At 43.0% G+C, this 27,211-nt stretch overlaps 1 protein-coding gene across 1 annotated transcript in view; it reads right to left on the bottom strand.

Annotated features, from left to right (window-relative positions):
- The window catches only part of ccdc6b (coiled-coil domain containing 6b), a 64,877-nt gene extending 38,587 nt beyond the window's left edge, over positions 1 to 26,290 (bottom strand). The window contains exon 1 of the mRNA XM_080205442.1: positions 25,987 to 26,290. Coding sequence (XP_080061568.1) covers positions 25,987 to 26,247 — 261 coding nt within the window. The 5' untranslated portion in view covers positions 26,248 to 26,290. The remainder of the gene's footprint in view (positions 1 to 25,986) is intronic.
- Between the last annotated feature and the right edge of the window lie 921 nt (positions 26,291 to 27,211).

The raw sequence follows: 27,211 nt of genomic DNA, 5'->3' as shown, positions 1-27,211 counted from the left end.
ATAGGTTGGAGGATTGGGAGCATTTAGAATTCAGCAAAGACAGACCAAGGGATTGATTAAGAAGGAGAAAATGCAGTACAAAAGTAAGCTTGCAGCGAACATAAAGACTGACACTAAGATTTTCTATAGATGTGTGAAAAGAAAGAAGTTGGTGAAGACAAATGTCGGTCCCTACAGACAGGAACAGGGAAATGCATACAGGGGACAAAGAAATGGCTGAGCAACTGAATACACACTTTGGCTCTATCTCCACAAAAGAGGACACAAATCAGAAACCAGAAATGTTGGAGAATGCAAGATTCAGTGACAGGGAAGAACTGAGGGAGATCAACATTAGTAGAGAAATGGTGTTGGGAAAATTGATGGTATTGAAGGCAGATAAATCCCCAAGACCTGATAATCTATGTCCAGAGTACTTAAGGAAGTGGCTCTAGAAATAGTGCATGCATTAGTGATCATGTTCCAGGATTCTATAGATTCTGGAAAAGTCCCTGCAGATTGGAGGGCAGCTAATGTCGCTCCAACATTTGAAAAGGAAGGTAGAGGAAAACAAGGAATTATAGACCAGTAAGCCAAACATTTTCAAATCCATTATCAAGGACTTTGTAGTGAAGCATTTAGAAAGCAGTGTCAGGATCAGACACAGTCAACATGAATTTATGAAGGGGAAATCATGCTTAACAAATCTATTGGAATTCTTTGAAAATGTAACTAGTAGAGTTGACAAGGGGGACTTTCAGAAAGCAGGGCAAAATCCCACACAAGAGATTATTGTGCAAGATTAAGACGTGCTTATTTCTGTGTGTGTATGTGTGTGTGTCTTCCCTTCCATTAGGATTCACTTAAAATCTGCCTCTTCGAAAAAGCGTTTAGTCATTCTTTTTCTTAATTAGCTGCGCCAACTTACTTGAGTAAACTGGTCTGCTGCACCATAGAATGTTCTTTGACCTTAAAAGACCTTAAATGCCAGATTACATGGCTGCAGGAGTGGGTATGAGGAGAAGTGGAATGGGGGCTGGTGGGGAGTCAGGGAGGTGTAAAATGTTGTCAGATAGGCCTGTCGTGATGGTGAGGTTGGCTTGATGGACCAGTTAGTCTTTTTCTATTCATCAATTTTGTAAATGGATCAAATGTGCGTTTGACACGTCAGCTTGGTTCGTTACTTGTTACTACTGTTATTCGCGTTAGAAGATGATGCATTCACGCCCCATGCTCAAATTTAAGTACATGAACTCGCTGATTCTTCAGTGTAGTACGAAAGTATCTCTGACTTGCTGTTAGACCATCTGCTTGTTTGTACAAGACCTTATGGCATTAATCAGAGTAGAGAATCCTCCTTGTACTCAATTCCTAAATAGCTAACAATCTCCCTGTCAAACATCAACTCAGTGGATTGCATCCCACAGTCTCACAATCAGTTATGTAAAAAGTGCTCTTGCACATGATCTTCAAAAAGTTTCTGTTCACAATGCTGGTTTCTACTGCACTGTCATTAGCAGCAGCATCCTTTTTTTTTACTTCTATTTTATTTGGGATCGACAGAATGTTAGTTGATGATTCTTCTCTATCTCTTCCTGTCATTCAATCATTCTTCTTCCAATTCCAAAGTCTGTCACCATTGTATCTGTCCATCTAATCTTCAGCCTTCCTCTTCCTCCTGGAAATCCCACCTCCATCATTTCCATCACATTTCCTCTCGCTCCACAACAGATGACCAGGTCATTTTAAACGCTTCTTGGTTACTTGTTTTGATGACCTTACAATCTTCACTGATTCCTTGATATGATCGCTCCTGTTCTTGTCCTTCCTCATTACATCACATACCATCTCAGCATCCATATCTTATTAGCATCCAGTCGTTGTTCCTTTCTTCTGTACGTTACCCAAATTTCTGCACTATATAACAAGGTTGATCTTTACCAGTCCTTTTTCCTGAGCTCAAACCAACGGTCCATATACTGGGTCATTGGTTGATTGATCTTACCCCTATTTTCCAGTACTTTTCTCCAGTTCTCCAGATACTTGATCATGTTCTTATCAGTCCCACCGAATATTTGCTTTGAGATGGAAAAATATTGGGAAGGCAACATGAGGATTATATTCCTCAGTCTAGAGAAGGTTTATGACTGGATGCTTCGGAAAGAAGTTTGTAAATGTGCTAGAGTTTGTGCAATCTTTGATAACTGTATACGACTATTACAAGACGAGTGTCAGACAAGAGTAATGTCATTGACCATGGCACTTCCCATTTCACTTGTTGAGTTAGAACATCCATGACAATCAGGAAGGGGAAGCAGTTCAATGCTGAGCCCTGGTTCCAACTTGTCTGACATTCGTCTTGTAATAGTCATATACAGTTATCAAAGATTCCACAAACTCTGGCACATTTACAAACTTCCTTCTGAAGCATTGAGTCTAAACCTTCTCTAGACTGAGGAATACAATCCTCAAGTTGCCTTCCCAATATTTTTCCATCACTTATCTCAAAACAAATATAGAGTTCATGGTGCTTTTTCCAGACATGAATCCAAACTGACCTTCATGGATTTCCAGTTTCTCCTTGTCTCTGGTCCATGATTCTCTCCCATATCTTAAAGTCACATGATAGGATTTTACTTCCTTAGTTTTTGCCATATTGAATGCCTCCCTTTCCTTTGAATACTGGTACCAAAATGTTTTGCCTTCATGCTCATGAGATTTTTTCTCTCACCATAACACAGCTGAGTAGCTTGTTCAGAACCTGGATCCATACTCACCCCGGCAGTATGAGAATTCCATTGTTATTCTATCTTTGCTACTTTTCGTTCTTTCTTTCCTGCCAAAGCAAGGGGCTCAAACTCACAAGAGGAGTTCTGAGCCAGATGCACCTCCTTCCTTAAATTCTAGCAACTGTCTTGTACAAGGGAAACTAAAATAATAAGGACAAACAGCCATTTCTAACACAGGCACTGTTTCTAAAATAGCCAATGATGCAGGTTGGGGAGGGGAGGAGATGGGGGGGGAGGGGGAGGTGGAGCAGGGGAGAGTCACAGCACTAGTTCCCACAGCACAAGTTGCGGTTGAAACTGCTGTACTTTGTCCCTCACATTGTGAAGCAATTCTAGCAACAATGGCCAAGATGCAATCTGCTTTTTTTTGAAGAAAATCTAGTCATTAGGCTCCATCTACAGGCCAGACTGTACAGGGGCTCTCAAATGTTTAAATTATCCATACAAACAAATCTACACATAGAACCCCTTTAATAGAACAAAATGTTCCATTCTACATCCATAAAAAAACATTGCCTGAAATAAGATAAACCAGTTTCTGGCCCTGCAAAAAAAGTTTCTAACTTAAGGGGCAATTCGGAAACTCAGGATGAGGAGCTCAGGATTACTGTCGGTGTCAGTACAGGGACAGTCAGAATTGGTGGGTAAGTGTGCAGCTGCAGCTGTGGGATAGGTGGGGAGCTTTTACATTCCTTGGGCATTAGAACCACTTCAGGGGCAAGAGTGAACTGATATGGTCAAAAGCCTTCACTTGGAGCAGGCCTGTAATGAAGAACCCAGCAGGAGGTTAACTAGAGCTATGAGCGGAATGGCCAAACACAAATATGGTAGGAATTGGGGAAAATGCCAGTGCACAGAATAGATGACTCGGAAGGGAAAAGGGCAACACAGTGGCACAGTGATTAGCGCTGCTGCTTTACAGCGCCAGGGACCCAGGTTCAACTCCGGTCTCTGGGTGCTTCGGTTTCCTCCCATACTCCAAAGATGTGCAGGTTAGGTTGATTGGCTGTGCTAAAATATTGCCCCTTAGCGTTAAGGGCCTAAGCAGGATAAGTACGTGGGTTACAGGGATAGGATAGAGTCTTAGTGGAATTGTTGTTGGTACAGACTCAATGGGCCAAATGGTCTCCTTCTGCAGTGTAGGGATTCTATTTTATATGTAGGCAAAGCGTTAGAGAAAGAGCCATGTGTACTTTAAAAATATAAAAGAGGGCAATAAAAAAAGGAGCACTATATGAAACAACACTGGAGACCTACAATAATTGCATAATGGAAAGAAAACAAAGAATCACAACTGAAGTATCCTTGCAGTTGGATCAGAACTGACAAATACAGCTGAGTATAAAACTTTCAAGAGGGTTATGATTAAGAGGGCAGGAATAATGATCATGGCTCTAATAATCATAGTGCCAGAGCAATCGAAACAGAAGTGGTTCAAAAGGTACCTCCTCTGATTTAGCAGAATAGCAAAGGCTAGTCATGTTACTCAGGGTATACTACAGACTAATTAACAAACAGTGAATCTGAGGATTAAATTGCAAACTAAACAGGAGTGCACTAAGTGTCTTTGAATAATTAACACCTATAAATATAACAGATGGGATAAGGAAAATGGTGGTTTGAGCAGGCAGTTTCTTAGTATGTCGCAACTCCACAAAGGAGGAAGCATTCCATCACCAAATTTCGAGCAATGAAGTCAAATAAGTAGGTCAACTAAAAGTAGAGAAACACTTGGATCAGCAACAATCACAACATAGTTAGGTTTAATGTGACAACTATAGAGGACAGAGAAGTGAAGGACACGGGTACTTAATGAGAAAATAAATGCAAAAGGCAGCCAGATGAAAAAGGATTTAAAATGCAAGGTAAAACAGAAACAGAGTCTGACATCAGTATTGGGAGGTATTTGAAGCAGTGGTGAAAAGAGAACAAATCAAATATATTCTAGTAAAATGAGTCTTCACGTTCAACAAATCAGAGGATTAGATCAAATCAGTATTTACAGCTCATTAATCTCCATCCACTTCACCTGCTAGACAAGCCACTCAATTATTAAACCCTACAGGTCAATTCCAAGTGGTGATGCGCAGAGTCCACATTAAATGCATTCTTCAACTCAATGAGTGTAGAAAAACAGAGACTGAGAATAGGACGAGGGGGAAGCTAGAGTAGCATGGGGTGCAGTGTGAGCCATTTGAAGGAATTGTTTCATCTCACTGTATATTTTTTTTTGAACCAAGTATTATTGACCTTCACTTCTTTTGTTCTTTGTCTTATTTGACATTTAGAGTACAATCATAGAATGGCACAGGAGGCCATTTGGCCAACTCATCTCACTCCCTTGCCTCTTCCCCACAGCCCTGCAATTTTTCTTTTCAAAAGAGAATTGAATAATTACCTCAATTAAATCTGAATCCGCCACTAACAGTACATGTTAGGTCCTAATCCCTTACTGCATATAAAACATTTTGCGAGCATAGAACTTGCGTATTATTGAAAGAAATAGACATGCTGTTAAAGCTTTTTGATTTGCACTCGACAGGACTGACAAAATGCCAAATTTCAAAGGCAACAACTTATACTGCACAAGGGGCACTTTTTGGTTCTCCAATTAGCACTTTTCTCTCATGCAGGACACATGGTTTCCCCCAATTGAAGTTTGGCATTCTTGTGTCTGTCTTTACTTTCACCAAAGTATAATGATTTTCCTCATGGCATTCTCTTCTTTTGCCAATCATCTTAAATCAACATCTTCTGGTTCTCGATCCTTCCACCAGTGGGAACAGTTTCTTCCTACTGACTTTGTCCAGATCCCCAGAACTTTGAACAACTCCATCAAATCTCTTCAGCTTCTCTTCTGCCAATCTATCCAAATAATTGAAAACCCTCACCCCTTTGAATCATTTCATGAATCTTTCCTGCACCCTAAGATTTTCACATCAATGTAAAGTGTGGCACCCAGAACTGGGCACAACAGGATGTAAAAGTTGCTTTGAGGTTGCCTGCAGCTGTAAAGCAGAACTATGATGTTCATAAATATTGGGGTTGGGAAGAATGGGAGGTACTTCAGATGCACTTCACCATGAAGGGAAAGATCAACAAGCAACTCCCAGGCGTACTGTGAAAACCTCATTAATCTGTCAAAGGCGATGTTCAAGGTACAGGATCGTGCAATTGAATGAGAACGAAAGGCTTTCAAAGGCTGGCAGTGGATTTGATCTATCCAGGAAATCTAAGAACAAATGCATTGTTCCAAGAATATAGCTGAGTGAGCAGTTGTGGAGAATGGAATATCCCCTCCAGTTGAAGTGACTTCTCCTGAGTCAGGGACTTCAAAGAGGTCTTCTCACGCCTGCAGCTTCTTAGAGAGAGAAAAGGGGATATCCCTTCCTCGGAATGGAGTGCTTGGAAGCCTTCCAAGTATCCATGAGGCAGTGAGGTTAAATTGAGAAAGCTGCCTCAAAATTTTCACAGGGTGGAGAACAAGGTGAAGATTTTGATCAGAGTGCTGCCTGGAATCACCATTCCAAGAGTGAGTTTCAAGTTTCCCATGGCCAGTAGGGACAGTCCAGCCACAAGACCTCCACCCCAGGGGAGAATCTTGAGATCAACCCCAAATCGTAGGTCCTTTGGGGGACCCAATCTCTGCAGCCTGGCAATGACAGAGGACATAGACACTGCACTCACCTTCTAGATACCCTCCTTGGAATCCAACAACACAGATCAGGGTGTCAGTGCCAGAGGGTAGTACAAGGTTGGCACTGCCAAGGGGCAGACCCTATATGAGGGCATTTGTCTGGTTTTGGGGGAAGAGGGAATCAGATTACATACATATGTGCGTGCCTATGTGTGGGGGAGGTGGTGAGACCTCTTCTGTGTGCTGGGATGGAAGGTTCCTCGCTGTGCTCAGGTGTCCAGGGTGCTCCCCTGGTTAGAAGACAGGGGGGGTCATGTTTTCCATTGTAAGGAGGGAAGGGAGCCTGCATCTGAACACAGATCAGGGAAACCTTTTAACATGGATAGAGGATTGGCTGTCTAATAGGAAGCAGAGAGTTGGAATCAGTGGGTGCTATTCTGGTTGGCGGTTGGTGACTAGTCGAGTGCCGCAGGGATCGGTGCTGGGGCCTCAACTGTTTACCATTTATACAGATGATCTGGAGGAGGGGGCTGAGTGTCGGGTGACGAAATTTGCTGATGACACGAAGATGAGTGGAAAAGCAAATTGCGTGGAGGGTGTGGAAAGTCTGGAGAGAGATCTGGATAGGCTGAGCAAGTGGGCGAGGGCCTGGCAGATGGAGTATAATGTTAGCAAGTGTGAGGTTATCCACTTTGGCAGGAATAATTTTAGGAGGGATTATTATTTAAAAGGCGAAAAGCTGCAGCAAGCTACGGTGCAGAGGGACCTGGGGGGTCCTTGTGCACGAGTCGCAAAAACCCAGTCTGCAAGTGCAGCAAGTGATCAAGAAGGCAAATGGAATGTTGGCCTTTACAGCGAGGGGGATAGAATATAAAAGCAGGGAGGTCTTGCTGCAACTGTACAGGATACTGGTGAGGCCGCAGCTGGAGTACTGTGTGCAGTTTTGGTCACCGCACTTGCAGAAGGATATATTGGCCTTGGAGGGAGTGCAGAGGAGGTTCACTAAGCTGATACTGGAGATAAGGGGGTTGGCCTATGAACAGAGACAAAATAGACTGGGTTTGTACTCAGAGTTTAGAAGGATGAGGGGGGATCTTATAGAGACGTAGAAGATAATGAAAGGGATGGATAGGGTAGAGGTAGAGAGATTCTTTCCGCTTAGAAAGGATAGCAGGACTAGAGGACACAGCCTCAAGATAAGGGGGGTGGGGGTGCAGTTTAGGTCGGAGTTGAGGAGGAACTTCTTCACTTAAAGGGTGGTGAATCTCTGGAATTCTCTGCCCATTGAAGTAGTGGAGGCAACCTCGCTAAATACATTTAAGTCACATGTAGATAGGTTTCTGATAGACAGGGGAATTAAGGGTTATGGGGAGAAAGCGGGCAAGTGGAACTGATCCACTTCAGATCAGCCATGATCTTACTGAATGGCGGGGCGGGCTCGAAGGGCTAGATGGCCTACTCCTGCTCCTATTTCTTATGTTCTTATTTTAAAACGGGATCCCGATCTCAGGAACGACGGGCATGCCATCGCGTCTCCCACGATGCATAAATGTGCATCAATCATGTGGGTGCATCCCACCGGAAAGGTGCTGCTGATGCTAGTGGGAAACACTCGTTTCCTGCTGACGTGGACACTTAGAGCCCATTCAGATGAATAACCACTATAACATCCTGAGGGAATTGATAAGATAGATACTCAGAGGATGTTAGGATCTAATAGAATGGCAGAGAAGGCTCAATGGCCTACACCTGATATTAACCCCTGATGCTTCCACGTCTGTACCCAAGATACCACCTGTTCGCCAGGAAATACACTGCTCTTGCACAGTATGCATGGCAAGTACATTAATGAATAAAGAGTTCAGTTGATTAATGTTCACAACGTTAGAATACATAACATTACTCATTACAACACCTCCAGGCACAGTACAACTGGCATGTTGCTCCCATTTTTCTATTGTGGCTAATAGTTTAATAGTTCTCCTCGGTGAACATAATCGCAAATATTGTGAGCCCAACTAGTTGACCTCAATCACTGTTCCAAAACTGTGTTTCTATTGGCTGAAGTGTGATAATACCAGCTCAGTTACTGTATCAACATGAGGTACCGAGTTTACATGCACTCAAAAAATACAAGGAGACACTATGTAATAATGTTGAACTAATGTAAAAAGAAGACAATGTTCAGCACAGGAGAAGATACAATACATTGTCATTTTAAACAAAGAACCAGCTTGGTATTGTGCTCCCAGTTAACACCTAGCTATCATGCAAAATTCATTTGGGACTAGGCACCAATAAGCTGCATAAATGGCCAATGAATTTAGACAATGAACATTTTTATTGTGTACAACAAAGAGAGAGGTTAATCAGTCCTTTGGGCTTGTTCCACCATTCTAGATTGTGAGTATTCATTACGTCAATTCAATTTGCAATGCTTCTGATCCATGTCCCTTGACACTCCTACCAACAAAACTTCAAATTGACACTACGCAGCCAAACATTTTTGGGAAATCGTACCAAGATTTCTATGACTGTACGTGGAACAAGTGCTTTTTGATTTCATTCCTGAGTGGCCCAGCCCTTATCTTAAAAAAAAATCTCTCTAGTAAATCCCATGTCAATTAAACATCTGAATTTGACCAAACATTAAATCTTCCAAGCATAACAGAGTACTTACAGCTGAACTCCTTAAACTCGTCTCATTTTGGTGATTCTGCACTCTGACCTCTTCAAGGCCTATACATCTTTCTTGGAGCTCAATGCCCAGGACTGAGGTGGTGTGACAAAGGCTCTGTTTAACTGTGTATTCTCGTCTCTTTAAGGTAGACTAACATAGATGATCAATTTTCTCGTTACGCTTTGTACCCGAGCATGCGTTTCTCATGGTTTCTATGTCTGATATCCAAAATGCTTTACTCCTGCACATGGCCTCATTTCTCACTATTAGAAAGTATCCCAATTGGTCTCCAATACAAAAGTGGATGGCCTCATGCTTCTCCATTTTTTATTAGTTCACAAGTAGGCCTACATTGACACTATTGAAGTTACTGTGAAAACCCCCTAGTCGCCACACTCTGGCGCCTATTTGGAACAACCGAGGGAGAATTTAGTATAGCCAATGCACCTAATCAACGTGTCTTTCAGACTGTGGGAGGAAACTCACGCAGATATAGAGAGAACGCGCAGACTGCGTGGACAATGACCCAAGTCGGGAATCAAATCCAGGTTCCTGGTGCTGTGAGGCAGCAGTGCTAACCATGCCATCCTCCGTACTGCAAATACCAGTTTTGGCTACTCACTTAATCTGCATTGTCCCTTCATAACTCTCTGCACCCATCTATACAACTGACTGTGACTCCCAACTTCCCATCATACCTAAACTTAGATGTACAACTTTCAAACCCTTTGCCTGAGTCATTGATATACATGGTGAAAAGCCAAGACCCTAAATTATTCTTTGGGAACACAATTTGCCCAATTCTGCAATCAGACTAGATTCTCCCCGCTCCTAATTTGTCTCCAATCTTCCAATCAATATTCAATATTCTAGAGTGTAGAATCTTCAGGTGAGATGGGGGAAGGGATATAAAAGGTGGTGGTGGTATTGCAACATTGAACAAGGAGTCAATTACTGAAGTGAGGAGGGATGCTATCTTAGCAGGTTCTCCATTTGAGGCCATAAATGTGGATCTTAAAAAGGGTGCAATCATATTGCTGGATGTACAATTGACCCCAAACATCAGAGCAATAGAAGAACAGGTATGTGGACAAATTACAAATGAATGGAAATACAATAGGGCAATGATCTTGAGATTTAAACTACCCCAATATTAATTGGGTAGGCAAAGTGTGAAAGGCTTAGAGGGGGCAGAATTCTTAAAGTGCATCCAGTGTTACAAGTCGCCAATCTAACTGACCTGATACAGATAAAAATGCAGATGGGAATTGCAGGAAGCTTTATAGCCCCAAGTGTTGGAGTAATTAAGTTTCTTTATTAAACTTTTTTCTTAGAGTAGCTTTTTGAAGTTAATTCCTTTATTGCTTGCAACTGAAGTATCACTACTGCCGGATAATCACCCAAAAGAGCTTTGTGAGCCAGCACATTGAAAATCCTACGAGAGAGTGATACTGGACCAAATTTTAGAGAGCGAAACCAGGCAGGTAGTAGTGATGTCAATGGGGGAGCACTGTGGTGACAGTGACTTGTGATGGAAAAGGGCAAAGATAGGCTGGAAACAAGGTTTCTGAATTGCGGAAAGGCCAATTTTAATAGGATACGACAGGATGCGGCTGAAGTGGACTGGGAACGGTTACATGTAGGAAGATCCACATCAGAGTAGCAGGAGTCATTCAAAAAGGAAATGAAGTACAATCCAACATGTTCCCATAAAGGTAAAGGGTGGGAGCATCGAATCCTGGAATAAAGCAAATGCAGCAAGGGTACATAAAGAGAGCAAAGAGGGTGCACGAGAAAACACTAGCAGCAAAATAAAGGAAAATCCCAAGGTATTTTGAATATATTAACGGTCAGGAGGTAACCAGGGAAAGAGTAAAGCCCATTAGGGGCCCAAGTGCAACCTACGCGTGGAGCCGAATAACATAGGTGAAGTATTAAATGAATATTTTGTATGTGTTCACTATGGAAAAGGACGATATAGGTAGAATAAGCAGGGAGAGGGACTGTAATATAATTGAATAGAGAGAATTGAGAGGGAGGTGGTGTTAACAGTTTAGCAGTCTTAAAACTAGCCCAGATGATATGTATTCTGGGCTGCTGAGAGTGGCTGTTGAGGGAGTCTACTTCAGTAAGACATTTGACAAGGTGCCTCTTGGGACACTAATTGAGAAGACAAGACCAATGTATTCAGGACAATTTGGCAAACTGAATTCCAAAACTGACTTAAATGGCAGGAGGTAGAGGGTGATGGTCGAAGGTTGTTTTTGTGATTGGAATGAAGCCTGTGTCCACTTGTGTACTGCAGGGAGCGGTACTGGATCCTTTGTTTTGTTTGGATGTGAATGTGGCGGGGTATGATCAGCAAGTTTACAGGCGATATGAAAATTGGTGGTGTGGTAAATAGCCAGGACGAAACCTTTATGTTACAGGATGGTCAGACGTGCAGAACAGTGGTAAATGGAATTTAACCCTGAAAAGTGAGGGATGATGCATTTCAGCAGGACTAACAAGGCAAGGGGATGCACAATGAACGGTAGGAAACAAGGAGAGAGAGGACCAGAGGGACCTTGAGGTGCATGTCCAAAGATCCCTGAAGGCAGCAGGGCATTGAGATAAGGTGGTTAAGGAAGCATATGGGTTACTTGCCTTTATTAGCCAAGACATAGAATACAAGAATGGGGAGGTTCTGACAGAGCTGTATAAAACACTTGTCAGGTCACAACTTGAGTACTGCGTGCAGTTCTGGTTGCCACACTATAGGAAGGGTGCAGAAGAGATTCACCAGGATGTTATCTGGGTTGGAGTGTTTTAGCTATGAAGAGAGGCTGGTTAGGCTGGGGTTGTTTTCCTTCAAGCAGAAAAGGCTGAAGGGGGACCTTATTGAGGTGTACAAAATTATGATGTATATAGAAGGAAGAAACTCTCTCAGTAGAGGAGCCAATAACTAGGGGTCACAGATTTAAGGTAAGAAACAGGAGATTTCGGGGAGATTTGAGGAAAAACCTTTTCGCCCAGAGGACAATGGAAATCTGGAACTCTACCTGAAAGGGCAGTAGAAGCAGGAACCCTCAACATTTAAGAAGCATTTGGATGAGCCCTTGAAATGCCATAGCATACAAGGCTACGGACGGAGTGCTCGAAAATGGGATAAGAATAGAAGTATGTTTGATGGCTGGCACATACACCATGGGCTGAAAGCCTCTTCCTGTGCTGTAAAACTCAAACTCTATAACTAGAATGCCAATAAACAACCTGGGGAACCAGGTTACCTCCAATTCTATGCAATTTCATTGATGGTAATCTCATGTGGCGCTCTCAATGCCTTCTGGAAATCCATATGGATAACATATGTTTCCCTAGCCACTATGCTAGTGAATCCAACTAGATTGGTCAGACATGTCCTTCACTCCCATGCTAGCTCTCTCTAATTAGATCGTTGTTGCCAAAGTGCTCAATTACAACTTGACCACAGCCCATGCTGAACTGACCCAGTTTATACTTTTATTAATTCTCTCTCGAAAAAATGAAGTGATATTTGGATATTTCAAAAGCAAAAGGCACAAATTTATGACAATTTCTCGACTTTTTTTTCTTTTGTTCATGGGATGAGCATCATTGTTTATTGCCCATCCTTAACTGCCCTTGGGAAGGTGTTGGTGAGTTGACTTCTTGAACTGCAGCAGTTCATGTGGTGTAGATACGCCCACAGTGCTGGCATGGAAGAAATTCCAGGACTTTGACCCCACGGCTGTGAAGGGCGGGCTGCATAATTCCAAATCAGGATGGTGTGCGACTTCGAGGGGGGCTGCCAGGTGGCAATGTTCCCATGTGCCTGCAGGCCTTGTTCTTCCAGATAGCAAAGGTCATGAGTTTGAAAGGTGCTGTCATAGGAGCCTTGGCAATGCAGTACATTCTGTACTGGGTACACGTAGCTGCCACTGTACGGAAGTGGTGTGAAAGGAGTGAATGGTTAAGGCAGCGATGGGATCAAACATGTTGCTTCATCCTGGAAGGTGGACTCATCCAATCAAGTGGAGAATATTCTATCACACTGAATGTGTGCCTTATGGACAGGCTTTGGGTAAATCACAAAGCAAGTTACTCACAGCAAAATTCCTAGCCTTTGACCTGTTCTTGTAACCAAAGTAGTTAGATGGCTGGCCAGGTCAGTTCTCGGTCAATGGCAACCCCAAGAGGTTGATAGTAGAATATCAGTGATGACAATGCCACTGCATTCTATGGGGAGATAGTTAAAGTCTATCTTGTTGGAGTTGGCAGGTGACTGGTGCTTATGTGATGTGAATATCACATGCCATTTAGCAATGTCTGAACGTTGTTCAGGTCTTGCTGCAAGTGGGCAGACTGCTTCATTATCTGACTGAACACTACAATCATCAACAAACATTCTTAATTCTGAATTTATGATGGGAAAGAAGTCATTAATGAAGCAACAGAAGATACATGGGCTTAGGACACCACCCTCAAGAATTCCTGCAATGGCATCCTGAACAATAACAACCATTTGCTTTGTGCTAGATATGAGCCTAGCAGTAGACAGTTGCCCTCTTATTTCCATTGTCTTCAGGAGACAAGGGGATAAGTTAGGATTCCTGGGTACCACACTCAGTAAAATAGAGCCCAGATGTCAAGGATAGTCACTCAGCTCAACATTGGAATTCAGCACTTTTATCCACGTTTGGACCAAAGTTGAAATAAAGTCTTGTGCTAAGTGACCCTGATAAAATCCAAAATGATCTAGTACCTTGGTGTGGGAATATGTCTATATTCATTCTTTTCACTATTATATATTCATCAATTCTGTTCCAATGCGTCTCTATCTCAGTTTACATGTCTCAAAAGCTTTCTTCATTTTGTTCGTAAGGCTGTCAAGATATTGCAAAGTTTGAAATTAGAGATTGACATTTTTGGCACCTTTTCAGTGTAATTCTTTCCAGGGGCAGTCACTTCTCAGGGTTACAGAAGCTACAATGCACTTGAATGCTTCCACATTGCCTTCTTATTCTTTGAAGAGCTTCAGTGCAAAAATCTTCATATTAACACAACAAAGGGCAGGAAAATACAGGGTGCTCCATTAAGCCTATTCCATATTGTCACAGTTCAATTTGTTGACAAGAGCCCCATCTGCCATCCCAAACAACCATCTGGGAGAAGCAGTGAAACAAAAAAAAAACCTCGTGCCAATTTAGGAAAACAACTCTGGGAAATCACCCTGACATCTGAAAGCGAGCAAATATGTTCTCTCAAGTTGTCTGTAATCCCTGGAATTCTCTTCTACAGAGCAGTAATGGCTAACTTAGGTGGATTTATCTTCAAGGCAGTCAAAGGTTATGTGGGAGGTTGGGAGATGACACAGTAACAGGCAGGAAAGCAAAGTTGGGGCCACAATCAGATCAACCAAAGTCTAATTGAACGGTACAGGATCAAAGAGCCTACTCCTGCTCCTATTTATATCCTAGGTGACCACTATGATATGATGGACAGCTCAAGATATCTACCCGCCTTCACGAAGCTGATGTCCATTTTCAACTCCTTTACAAAAGCTTGCAACGAATTTGCATTCAACGCATGTCAGCAACTTGTGCCTCACTATATCTAGTACAGTTCAATGCTTACATAGCTTATATATTGCTTGGTCTTTCTTAACTTAGCCAGCTTGAGCAGTTATCCATAAAGACTAAACCTAATCCTTTTTTGAAGGTCTCATTCAAATCCAGAAATTGCACATTTGGAGTAAAAATCCCCTACTCTCCAAACCTACTGCAACAAAGAGCTTTTAAAACACGTCATCAGTCTAGTAGCCCTCCTGTGAACATTTCCCAATGCCTCGACATCACACATCTTACAAGAGGACACAGGGACCACGGCACTTAGATGGCATCTAACCAGGGAGTTGTACAGAGACAGTGCTGAATTTGTTGTGGGTTTTACTATCCTGCCAATACATGCTGCTGCACTGTTTGCTTTTGTAATCGCCACGTGGCACTTGTGGTTGGCCTTCAAACAATCCATTCACTACAACACTGCATCCTTTTCCCAGCTTTGAATATGCCACCCTAGATGGTGTACACATGCTTGTGCTTTGCTCACACCCAACTATATCTACCTACATGCAGAGCTATCTGCCTGGTGTGTCCCCGTTCCACAATTTCACCAATAGCTGCCTGCAATCCAAGGTCCTTACTTACACCTTTATTTGTCTCTGTTTGTGAGAGAGTCCAATTTTGCCCCCTAACCTCCAGCTAAAAAGCACACAGTAAGTTATTCAATACAATTCACATGGTTGGTTGGGGGTGGGGGAGATAAAAGATTGACAGAAGTGCAATTTTCAATGGCAATTAAAAGAATCACTGGTTTAACTATTAGGAATCTTGCTTAGTAATCAATTACTACGCTAAAAACACTCAAGATTTGCCACCAGTAACTCATAAAAGGGGAAGATGGATCGCGAAAAAATGTTTAACTCATGACAAAGTAATGACTCATGACAATTCCATGGTTCTGTTCTATGAAGCGTATGGATTTTAGTATTGGCAGAGTTCAGCACTCCTGTATGCACTTTCCAAGCAAGCATCAACTATCACTGCTATGCAATGAATGTTTACCCACTGACCTTTCCACGTGTAGCACTTCAAGCTCGTGAACACCTTAGCAGTCAAAGTACAAAACATTTTTCTACAAAACACAAAATACAAGATAAAACACAACTGCTGCACTTTAAGTCACACGATAAAACAGCACTTCAATTCAGAATTTTAATTCAATTCTCAATGTTAGGGTATTTTTTTTTGCCATTTGCCAAAACACCCACCAACCTGAAGATAAAATTTCAAATAACCTAGCTTCTCATCAGCACACAGGCTCAAGTGTACTTCAAGGACTTTACAAATCTTGGATGTTAAATGACACAGATTAACTACTTAACCTGAATTTAGAATTTATGACATAGTTACATACGCTTGATCAACTCTGCCTCGTAGCCTGAAATCATGCAATATCCTTCAATGTTTTACTTTCTATCTGGAACAAGCTACACAGTTACCACATTATAGAGATGAACCTACAAAATGGGTCTGTGACGTTGCTATTATTCACATGGAAATAGCAAATATTTCACACCCCAAGATGCATTTGGAAACTTTTTTTAAATCCCAGTGATATACAAGTGTTAGCCAATGACCGCCACTGTACATCTTTCACAATGTGATAAAGGAATATTGAAATATATTTCACTGTCATTTTACAATTTAACCAGAAACCTTTGCAAACAAGCTTTGGTAACAGAGTTCGTTGATTTCTAGAAAGTACCGCAAATGTTAATTTTGAATATTTTCAATTTTTCTGATTTCTGGAAGCATTCAAATCAGATGTCACTTTTTTTTTTAAAATAAAAAAGTTTTTTTACATTAGCAAGGTGAGGGATGTTTGTGTTAGGGACAGGATACATCCACTTTAATCGGTGTTTAAATCAAACATTGGGACAGAATGAGCTGAACGTCAAGTAAAACCTTTGTGTTTCCACAGGTTAAATACAGCATCAGGAGAGTCACATTATCCTCCCTCCTCCCAATCTGACATTCTGAAGCTTTGGATTTTCTAAATCAAACCAATTGTAGACAACTCAGCTTTATGCTGTACCCATACTCAACAGGTAATGAATTGGAAATGCATAAACTGATTTTACATACAATCTTTATAGCTAGGGAGAAGTATCTGTAACTGGAGACTCAAACATAATGAACTTCAAAATGCTCATCAATTGAAATACAGAGACAAGAAACTGGACTTGAGAGTGAGGAAAGAAGGCAAAGACAGCATTATATTAACAATTTTAAATTACAGAAGGAGATAAAGGAATGTAGGGTGCAGGGACTGGTTTCATGGAACAACATTTGAGCTGCCTTCATATCAAGTTTTACAATCTCAATACTGCAGCCTGGACTTGCATGCACAGCTAAAGAGTCAGTTTCCAAAAGTACACCTGCTCTTCCAGAAATTTGTAGTCTTATAAGTGCCATAAATAGCTGCTACAGAGCAATGACTCTTTGACCATAGGTTATATGCTGGAGATCACCTGAGTGGTCAATTACACTTCTGCCCAAGGGAAAAAAAATAATCACTATCAGAAAGTCACAGCCCAATGGAGTTTGTTATACAAAAGCAAAAACAGCAAGAAAACTAGCAGTGACATTATTTGACAAATAAAGCTTCAAATATTTTGCCTGTTGTAAAGGTTAACTGAATTGTTGAACTGACGCATGGCAAGAAACCCAGGGTTCCCCTCTCGGCTATTGCAACTGGTAATGGTGTCCTGCAGCAAGGAACTTTAACACAAGCCTGTGGCCAAGTCACAAATTCCTTTGAGATACAGCTCTGAATGTTTGAAACTATGATTCTTTACCAGAAGTAAGGTAATCACAATATTAAGCATATTCACCACTTATGTAGATAATGAACAGCAGTGCCATGGTTGCCTTGAGCCATTTGGTTGACATCTAGCAACAACAAAATGCATTCTTACTGCGACGAGAGACAAAGTTGTACGCATTAACAACAGAAAACTGACAAACCTCAGGCAGACAGTTTCTCATTGGGGAGTGATACCAACAAATTTGGATTTTTTTCTCCTCCACGCCCAGAGAACTACATCACAGACATTGTTAAAAGTTATTATATTCACATTTGTTCATTTACAAGGCAGTAGATTTCAGATATACTCTCACATGGTAGGATTCTGCTTCCATCACATCATACCGCTTGATTTTCATGTTTATTCTGTTTTCAGCAGAGCTCAATTGGGCAGTTCATTTCACCACCACCAACTAGAGTGGAAGCTACATCATGCCAAGCTACATAGTACTTGATCAGAAAACCCAAAATGCAGGAGCTGAGTATCAAGTCAAAATTAAACCAATAGCACAAACAAGCAAGGTAGATTCCCTCATAATTAGTGACAGCTATTATGGTGGCAACATAATTAGAACTGCAACACACTGTTATAAAATCATTCTTGACATCAGTCCCATTTTAGCTGCATGTCTAATTATAAACAAATCTATTTCAGTTTGCAAATGGAGCGATTCTTGCCGGACAAGCAGAATTTCCAACAGCTAACTATCCCACCATATATAACAGCCAATGGGAACAGAAAGAGTTGTCACTATTTTTTGAGGAATTTTGCCTGGGATTGGAATGGATCAATCCTTATTTCCAGCTAGGATGATGTTTTCTGATTTTTCTTCTTATTCCTGTTGCTATTTTAAATATACCAACCTGTGCCACATTTGTGTGTTCACATTTTTCACTAACTGCTTTCACTTTTTACCACATGATTGGATCTCTCTGGTTTTCACAGACCAATTACTCTGGAGTTTCATTCAGGCGCTCAGTGGCCATTCTTGGTTGAAATATTAAAGCTTCTGGTTAATTTTAAAACTTCAAAGTCTGTGTTTATGCTCCACTCTGTGAAATCTCTGTTTATCTGTTACATCTTAATTATATCTGTCCACGTGTGGGGAGCAGCAAGGGTCATCCGTCCAAATGGGAAGGGCTTTAAGATTATTAAAAAAGTTGGGAAGGAAGTTGGAGAGAAATTATTTCCACAAGTAGGATAGCCCAGCACAAGAGGATATTAATTTAAACGTTAGACTGGTCAGTGGTGACTGAGAAGTATCTCTTCAAGCAGTAAGATTGTGGAAATCTGGAACTCTCAGCTGAAGCAAGCTGTAGGGCTAGGCTGAATGAAAATTTCAAATACAAGACTGATAAATCCACATGCGACAAGGGTAGTAAGGATTGTGAATTCAAAGTATACATTGGAGTTACGATGCATCACGACCTGATGGATTGGAGGCACAGGCTCAAGAGGCTGAATGGTCTTATCCACTGGCGATGGCTGCTAACATTCTATAAACACAGACGTGCCCCGTTCTTCCAATGAAACTTTTTCTAACTGGCAAAATGTACGGCTTCACATTTAACAAAATTCAATTGCCATTGTTTTGTCCGTTATCTCGTTATCCTCTTATAGCATCCACTAGTCTTCATATTCTAATAATAACTGCAAACTTACCATACGTTCACGGTCTAATGATTGACACAAAGCAGAAAGAAACTTTTCCAGATCAGTTCTTAAATTCAGTTTAATATCCAGCCTTTTTAATTCACTAACAGTTTCTTGGATGCTGACTTATCAAAGACTTTCTGGAAGGTCACAAACATCACATCCAGAATCTATCACCTCAAGAACTCCAGTACATGATCTTCCTTTCTGAAATCTATGAAACTGAAAATAGTCTAGAGCTGTAGGCAAAGGAGTAATTTAGTTTCCATGGAGAGTTTCTTTCCACAGTCATCCCATGATATTTATATGATGCCTATAGAATCATAGAATTCCTACAGTGCAGGAGAGGCCACCTGGCCCATCGAGCCTGCACTGCCAACAATCCCACCTAGTCCCTATCCCCATAACCCCATATATTTACCCTGCTAATCCCCCTAACCTAAACACCTTAGAACACTGAGGGGCAATTTAGCCTGTACCACTTCCAGTCTTCTATATACTAACCAGCAAATTAACCTAACCCACACATCTTTGGATTGTGGGAGGAAACCCATGCAGACACGGGGAGAATGTGCAAACTCCACACATACAGTCAACCGAGACCAGAACTGAACCCAGGTCCCTGGAGCTGTGAGGCAGCAGTGCTAACCGCTGTGCCACTGTTATCCTTATGATATTCACTTCTTTCTTTCAATCAAGAAACACAATTTTTTAAAAAAATTCATTTGTAGGACATGGGCGCCGATGGCTGGTCAGCATTTATTGCCCATCCCTAGTTGCTCTTGAGGTGGCGGTGAGCTGCCTTCTTGAATCGCTGCAGTCCATGTTCTGTGTGTTGACCCACAATGCTGTTTGGGAGGGAATTCCAGGATTTTGACCCAGCAACTGCGAAGGAACAGCGATATATTTGCAAGTCAGGTTGGTGACTGGCCTACAGGGGAACTTGCAGGTGGTGGTGTTCCCATTTATGTGCTGCCCTTGTCCTGCCAGATGGAAGTGGTCGTGAGCTTGGAAGGTGCTGTCTAAGGACCTTTGGTGAATTAGGTGCATGCAGAATTAATAAAAACAAGCTTGCTAAAAGAAAATGGTGCAACTTATTTCAATATACAAATCCACGAAAGTGAACATTCTATGCTTGCCCATATACCAAAGGAGCGACCAAACTATTCAAATCAAATATTGCTTGGGGACTTTATACCCATGGTCTTAATGAATTTAGTGTTTCATTTTTCTTTGTACTGAATTTTGATAAGTACTGCCTTTGTTTAAATTGGGTAATCTATTTGAAACTTTGAGCAGTAGGTAGGTTTGAAACACTGCGACAGAACTTAACATTTCAGGAATAGCACCTCCAGTCCAGTTTACCTAAACGACAAACTTTCAAAGAGGACCCTGCAACTGATGGGGCACCCTTGATTCTGCCCATTCATGTACTTGTTATTTACTGTTTACTTTTAGCTAAGACACAGTCCACAGAAATATTTATTCCCAATTTTCAGAATTCAAATATTACACCAGAGTACACGATACAAGAAAGACAAAATTTCACAAAGATTTTCTGTTTGATTCTCTCAGTCATAGCAATTTATCAAAACACTAGACTGGTAAAGGTATAGGTCTATATAATAGGAAGTGAGCATTTGCCAAAAGGAGTAGCGTGCGATGCTGAACACGAGAAAAGTGTCCACAGCAAAATGGTATTTCTTTTAGCAAAATACTGTTGCGCCCCAGAACAAACTGGCGAGTATGTAGCCTCTATGGTTCTTTAAACAACCCAAATTCTCATGGAGACATTTTCAGTTACAGTTGGCAATTTGCTGGTTAGTATATAGAAGATTGGAAGTGGTACATCTCAGCTACTTTTCTTGGCAAAGAACAATTTCTATGGGCCAACTGAAATTAACCAGCAATTCATTTTCTCTTTTATAATTCTTCACTCACTTGAGTGTAAGTCTGGAGTTGAAAGTTCATCATATTCTAACTCAGCTACCCTTTAAGATTCCCAGAATGATTCACTGAGGGAGCACGAGTAATTAGATACGTGATTTACTTGCTTATTTCATCTCAAGTTCTAGTCTAAGCTGCTGCAGTGGACATAAACAAATTCAATCTTTTACTCCCAACTTTAGAACTGCAAAACGTCAGTGCAAAAGCTGACAAAAGCCAATTAAAACTGCAAAGGCAACTACCCCCTTTGTTAAAAACAAGGTTCAGGTATGGGAGGTTAACCACAGTTTGCTTTTCCCTGGAATCCACCTTTTTAATTCCAATTGAAGGAAAAATGGAAAAAGGAGTTTTTGTCTTGCTCAATATACTTCATTTTTCATATTAGAAAATACTCCTCCTTGAAATGACGAAGGAAATTCTGTCAACATACAATGCCCAGAGTACAGCTCCACAAGTCCCCTTCTTGACGAGTCTCTCCAAAGACATCCATTATAGCAGCTTACTCCTGTGCATCTGGACAGACTTAAATATAAACACAGCCATGACATGCAACTGCCCAACCCTAGAAAACCACCCACAGGCAGTGAGTGATTCTATGTTTCTACATGTAGGAGTATTCCACCCTGTTTTCCATGCCAAATAAGCATTGACATTTCACAAGTATAAATATCAGAGCACATTAATGGAAACCTTGCATTCCTTCTTTTCACATTCTATTGAGTGACCTTTGTATCAACCAAAGTTACACTCAAACATTAACTTACACAAAATCCAGAATCCTCAACATCAACCCTAAACAAACATTCTAAAACCATGTGCTGTTCCACAGGAGGTCAGAAGTTCCATGGGGCATATAGTCATTCAACTAAAATTCAGACTCAAAAAAACCTGAAGTATAATTTCCCCCTACGTTTCTCAATAAATATGACATTAAAAGCTTCTGTAACTACGAGATAATGATATGGCCTGAATAGATAGTGTAGCTATCACCTCTGCCACAAGTTGATGTCTGCTGCCCTTCTCCGTTCCCTCACTAACTAACATCTCAAAAAATTCTCTCAATGGTAGCCTGTTTAACTGCTGGTGAGTTGCTTTCAGCTTCTGGATCATCAGGTCGGCTGAATTATAAAAAGACTGGTTGCTTCACGGGTAGAAAAAGGACTTGTTGATCACTGATGGATAGTGAAATCAGAGAGATGGACAAGTCTGCTGAGGGAGCAATCTTTTGAAATCACACCAGGAACATACAGTCCAAGCCAAACTTTACAGCAGAATACATCTTGTCCAAGTTACAAACAAAAGATGCTTCATCTGCAACATTGCAAGTCAGACACAACCATCCTACTCAAGAACATCTAGATTATTCTGTTTTTAATCACGTATTCTGGTATCCTATCCCCAGGTTTCCCAAGTTTCAACAAAAATAATCACAGCTTCCAGTGCAGCAAAGTACTGAGCAACACAAAATTCCTGTCCATCCCTTCTCGACTGCAAGTTTTTTGATTTTTATTTGATTTATTGTCACATGTATTAGCATTGTGAAAAGTATTGTTTCTTGCGCGCTATACAGACAAAGCATACCATTCATAGAGTAGGAAACGAGAGTGCAGAATGAATGTTACAGTCATAGCTAGGGTGTAGAGGAAGATCAACTTAATGCAAGGTAAGTCCATTCAAAAGTCGACAGCAGCAGGGAAGAAGCTGTTCTTGAGTCGACTGGTACATGACCTCAGATTTTTGTATCTTTTTCCTGAAGGCAGAAGATGAAAGAGACAATGCCCACGATGTGTGGGGTCCTTAATAATGCTGGTTGCTTTGCTGAGGCAATGGGAAGTGTACACAAAGTCAGTGGATGGGAAGCTGGTTTGAGAGATGGATTGGGCTACGTTCATGACCTTTTGTATTTCCTTGCAGTCTTGGACTGAGCAGGAGCCATACCAAGCTGTGACACAATCAGAAAGAATGTTTTCTATGGTGCATCTGTTAAAAATTGGTGAGAGTCATGGAGTTATCATAGAATCCTACAATGTAGAAAGAAGCCATTCAGCCCATCTAATCTGCACCAACCACAATCCACCAGGCCCTCTCCTCATATCCCTACGTATTTACCCATTAATCCCTCTAACCTATGCCTCCCGGGACACCAAGAGGCAATTTAGAATGGCCAATCAACCTAGCCCGCACATCTTTGGACCGTGGAAGGAAACTGGAGCACCCGGACGAAACCCACGCAGACACAGGGATAATGTGCAAACTCGGCACAGACAGTGACCCGAGCTGGGATTCGAACCCTGGTCCCTGGAGCTGTGAAGCAGCAGTGCTAACCACTGTGCCGCCCCGTACTGAGTCGAAGCTGACATAAAATTTCCTACTTTCTGAGCAAGTAGAGGCATTGGTAGGCTTTCTTAACTATACTGTCAGAATGGGGGTTTCATCAAAATGCAATGGGATCTCTTATCCCATACGGTTCAATGTTAAATGAAGATAGGGAAGGGTCGAGAGGGGCAGGAGGTCGTGTAATAAAGTGCATTCTGCCATAATATTCTAGAACAGGGCCCATTGTCTGGCACTGCGAGTCATCGAAAAATCCTAACAGCTGGAGAGTCTGGGGAAGGAAGAACTTCCAAAGTTCTTCATGAACAATCCAAGATTCCAATGGGCTTCTTTCTCTGTCATGCTCGTAAGTAGCTATCAGAAATAAAGATATTGCTGCTGGCTGCTCCTCGTGTATTTCAATCCAGAATGAATAAATGCTTGTTGCAAATTTAATGAAATTCTCCTCCAGTTAGGAGCAGAGGCTCGAGGAGCTGAATTTTCAAAGAGCAGTGGTTCTAAGTTCAAAACCTACAAGCCCATCACAGCGTCCAGTGCTCCAGGTAAATAAAAGGCAGAGAACAGGCCCTTCATCAAATCAGGAAAGACAGACAAGCTCCCATGATTGGAGAGAACAATGGGAGTCCTTCCAGCACTCAAATCAGTAGCCTCACTATACAAGCTAGGAGCTGCCAACCTTAAGGTGGAGACAGCGAGGGACAAGAACAAGTCAGTTTTTTTCTCTAAATGTACCAGCTGCCCAGTGGCCAGCTAGTGGTTGCAGTTGTGGCCCAGCAGCTATTACAGATTTGGAGTAAGGGGCCCTTTGTATGATCCATTGTGCCCCTACCCTGAGCCCACCATGCTGGCCCAGAAAACATGGCACATCAGCACTGCTGACCAGAAATCCAACTTAATGCTGGAACCGGGCCTTAATCGACACTAAGTAAATTTAGTTGGCCTCAGTTGCCTTTCTGCCATTTGTCAGTCAGCCAATTTAATACTACGCCATCTGAAAAAGGGCAACCCAAAGGGGGAACAAACACTGACACCTGTGGCGTCAAATTGTGTGCCCGCCTGCACATCCACATCCTGGCCATTTTCTTTTTAAAGTCCAGCCTTTCTGTGCACGAACCAGGTGAAGCACTGCACCCAGGAGGTTACGCTAATCGAATTAGGTAAGTACAAGGAGGAGGTCTATGTAGAGATTGAACAGCAGCCAAGGCCAGTTGGGCCAAATGGCCATTCCAATTGTATAAAATTCCGTAATAAAGAACAAAATGTTTCTGCACAGAGATTTGTCAATTTACCCTTCCAAATGGAGAATTATAATGAAAGGAAAGGAGTAAGCATCCACCCAGTACACATTTAAGAAATGTATCAGAGAACCATCACAATTAGTACCAAAACTGCTTGCAACTAAACAACATGAATTCTGTACATCGACACACAAAAAAACTTCAATGCAATTCACAGCTTCTTTGCATTATATTGAACAGTGAATCAGAGACCTGTAAATAGCAGTACCACACCCTAATTAAGGCTGCAAACAGTGAAAAATATGAAAAGCTGCGATCTTTTTACATTTAAGTGCCACTGGAAAATTGTTATCCCCTCTGCCCCACCCACTCATATACCCCCTCATCGTGCTTTTTTTAAACTGTGTCAACCCAATCTCCCCAGTTCATATGGACCTCACCTCCCTCGAGTGGCAAATGTGATCGGAAACCCACTCTACCATGGGACACGATTGGGCAAAAGGTGTGCAGAAATATACAGCTACATTCTGACCACAACAAAAAAAAATGGAGGCCCCTATAAATGTAACATGAAGCTTCAAATGGTGAATTCTACCTTCAGCTTGGAGGGCAGCACTGACACTTTTACACAACATGAACAAAGGAACACTAAGTTAGCAGGCACACCCACCCCATTACACATTTTTAATGCTGTTTATTTTGAAAAAAGGCACTCCTACCAGCACAAGTCTTTCTTTTACGAAAGGAAAGACATTTGGCAGTGGCAGCTAGTTTACTGCAACGTGTGTCAGCTGCTGCACATTCCTACTCTTTGAGGTGGCATGGCAGAGGCACTTGGGGGCAAATCAGAAAAGCATTTTTTTCAAATTTAGGACCCCCAGACCCAAAAAAAAGGACTCATACATGACAGAGAAAAACACACACACACACGCACAGGTTATCCTCCAAGCACCTGTTGCTGGTTTTTGTTTTCTGTATTGGGGATAAATGCAGCAGCAACCCATTAAATGGGCAGGTCTCCAATAATCAGAGGGAAATGAGGATTTGTTCCAGTACAGGGCAATCACTCACACACACACACACACACACTGCACAATCCCCAGGCTGGCTGCACAGTCTCCCCCTCAGCCTCCTCTCTCGGGGCACTGAGGGGCTGCCATCCTGCCCTGGACAACCTCCCCTGGCCCGGTCTCCACTGCAGAGGCCGGGCTCCAGCCTAGGCCCTGGGGAGAGGGAGCAGGGGAGGCGGCGGTGGCGGCTTGGCGAGCTCGCCCGGCGGGAAGGGAAGGCCCCGGACTTACGATGGTAACGCTGGCCTTGCGCAGGTCGCGGTTCTCCTCCTGCAGGGCCTTGCACTTGAGCTTGTAGGTCTCCAGCTCAATCTTCAGCACCTTGTTCTCCTGCTGCAGCGAGGCCAGGCGGTTACTCAGCTCCTCCAGCTTGGAGGCCGAGATCACGATGCCAGCCTTGGAGGAGGACGGCGCGGCCGAGGAGTTGGAGGGCGGCAGCGCCGAGGAGCTGCCCGCCCCATCCGTGTCGCTCTCGCTGGCGCTGTCCGCCATGTTGGAGCCCCACTCGCTGCCCGATCCCCGGCTGGAGGGGACGGGGCGGGGCAGGGGTAGAGGCGGGGCCTGGTGCGAGGGCGGGGCCGAGAGAAGGGGCCGGGCCTGGGCAGGAGGGAGCGGTGCAGAGGCGGGGCACGGGGAGGGGGCGGGGCCTGAAATGGGGCACGGCCTAGACAGGAGTCGGGACGGGGCTTGGGCAGGAGGCGGCCGGGGTAGAGGCAGCTCCGAGGGCGGGGGCGGGGCCTAGGCAGGCGTAGGGACCGGGCCCAGGCAGGAGGGGGGGAGGGGGCGGGGCCGGGCAGTCGTAGGGGGCGTGGCCTGGGCTGGAACTGCTGGGGGGCCGGGCCCGGGGCGGCGTCCGGTGTGGGGGTGGGGCGCAGAGAAGGGATGGAGCCAAAAGAGGGGGCGGGGGCTGCAGATACGTGAAGCGTGTTGAGGGGGCGGGGCGCAATGAAGTGGCGGGCCCGGAGGGGAGCCAATGGATGGGGGCAGAACCGAAAAAGGGGCGGAGCATGACGAGGGGGCGGGGCTAGCGGAAGGCGGGGTGCCTGAGAGGGGCGGAGCCTGAAGAGGGGCGTTTCATCATGAGATGGCGCTCAGATTGCCGTCGGGAAGGGGGCAGGGCCTGCAGTAGGGGCGTGACCTGATCTATGAATGGGTGGGGCCTGATAGAAGGACCACAGCATGATTGACAGAAAGACCAGGAGCGTTAATGGCCGAGTGGTATTATTGTTAGACTATTAATCCAGAAACTCAACTAATGTTCTGGGGATCCAAGTTCAAATCCCACCATAGCAGATAGTGGAATTTGTTTATTCTATTCGTGGGACATAGGCTTTGCTGACTGGTCAGCATTTATTGTCTATTCCGAGTTGCTTGACGGCAGTTAAGAGTTGACCACGTTACTGTGGTGCTGGAGCCACATGAAGGAGCGGCGCTCCAAAAGCTAGTGGCTTGTACT

The sequence above is a fragment of the Carcharhinus amblyrhynchos genome, chromosome 17 (genome assembly GCF_965287045.1).
Source record: "Carcharhinus amblyrhynchos chromosome 17, sCarAmb.v2.hapA, whole genome shotgun sequence".
NCBI classification, from domain to species: Eukaryota; Metazoa; Chordata; class Chondrichthyes; order Carcharhiniformes; family Carcharhinidae; genus Carcharhinus; species Carcharhinus amblyrhynchos.
This window is presented reverse-complemented; position numbering and strand designations above follow the sequence as displayed.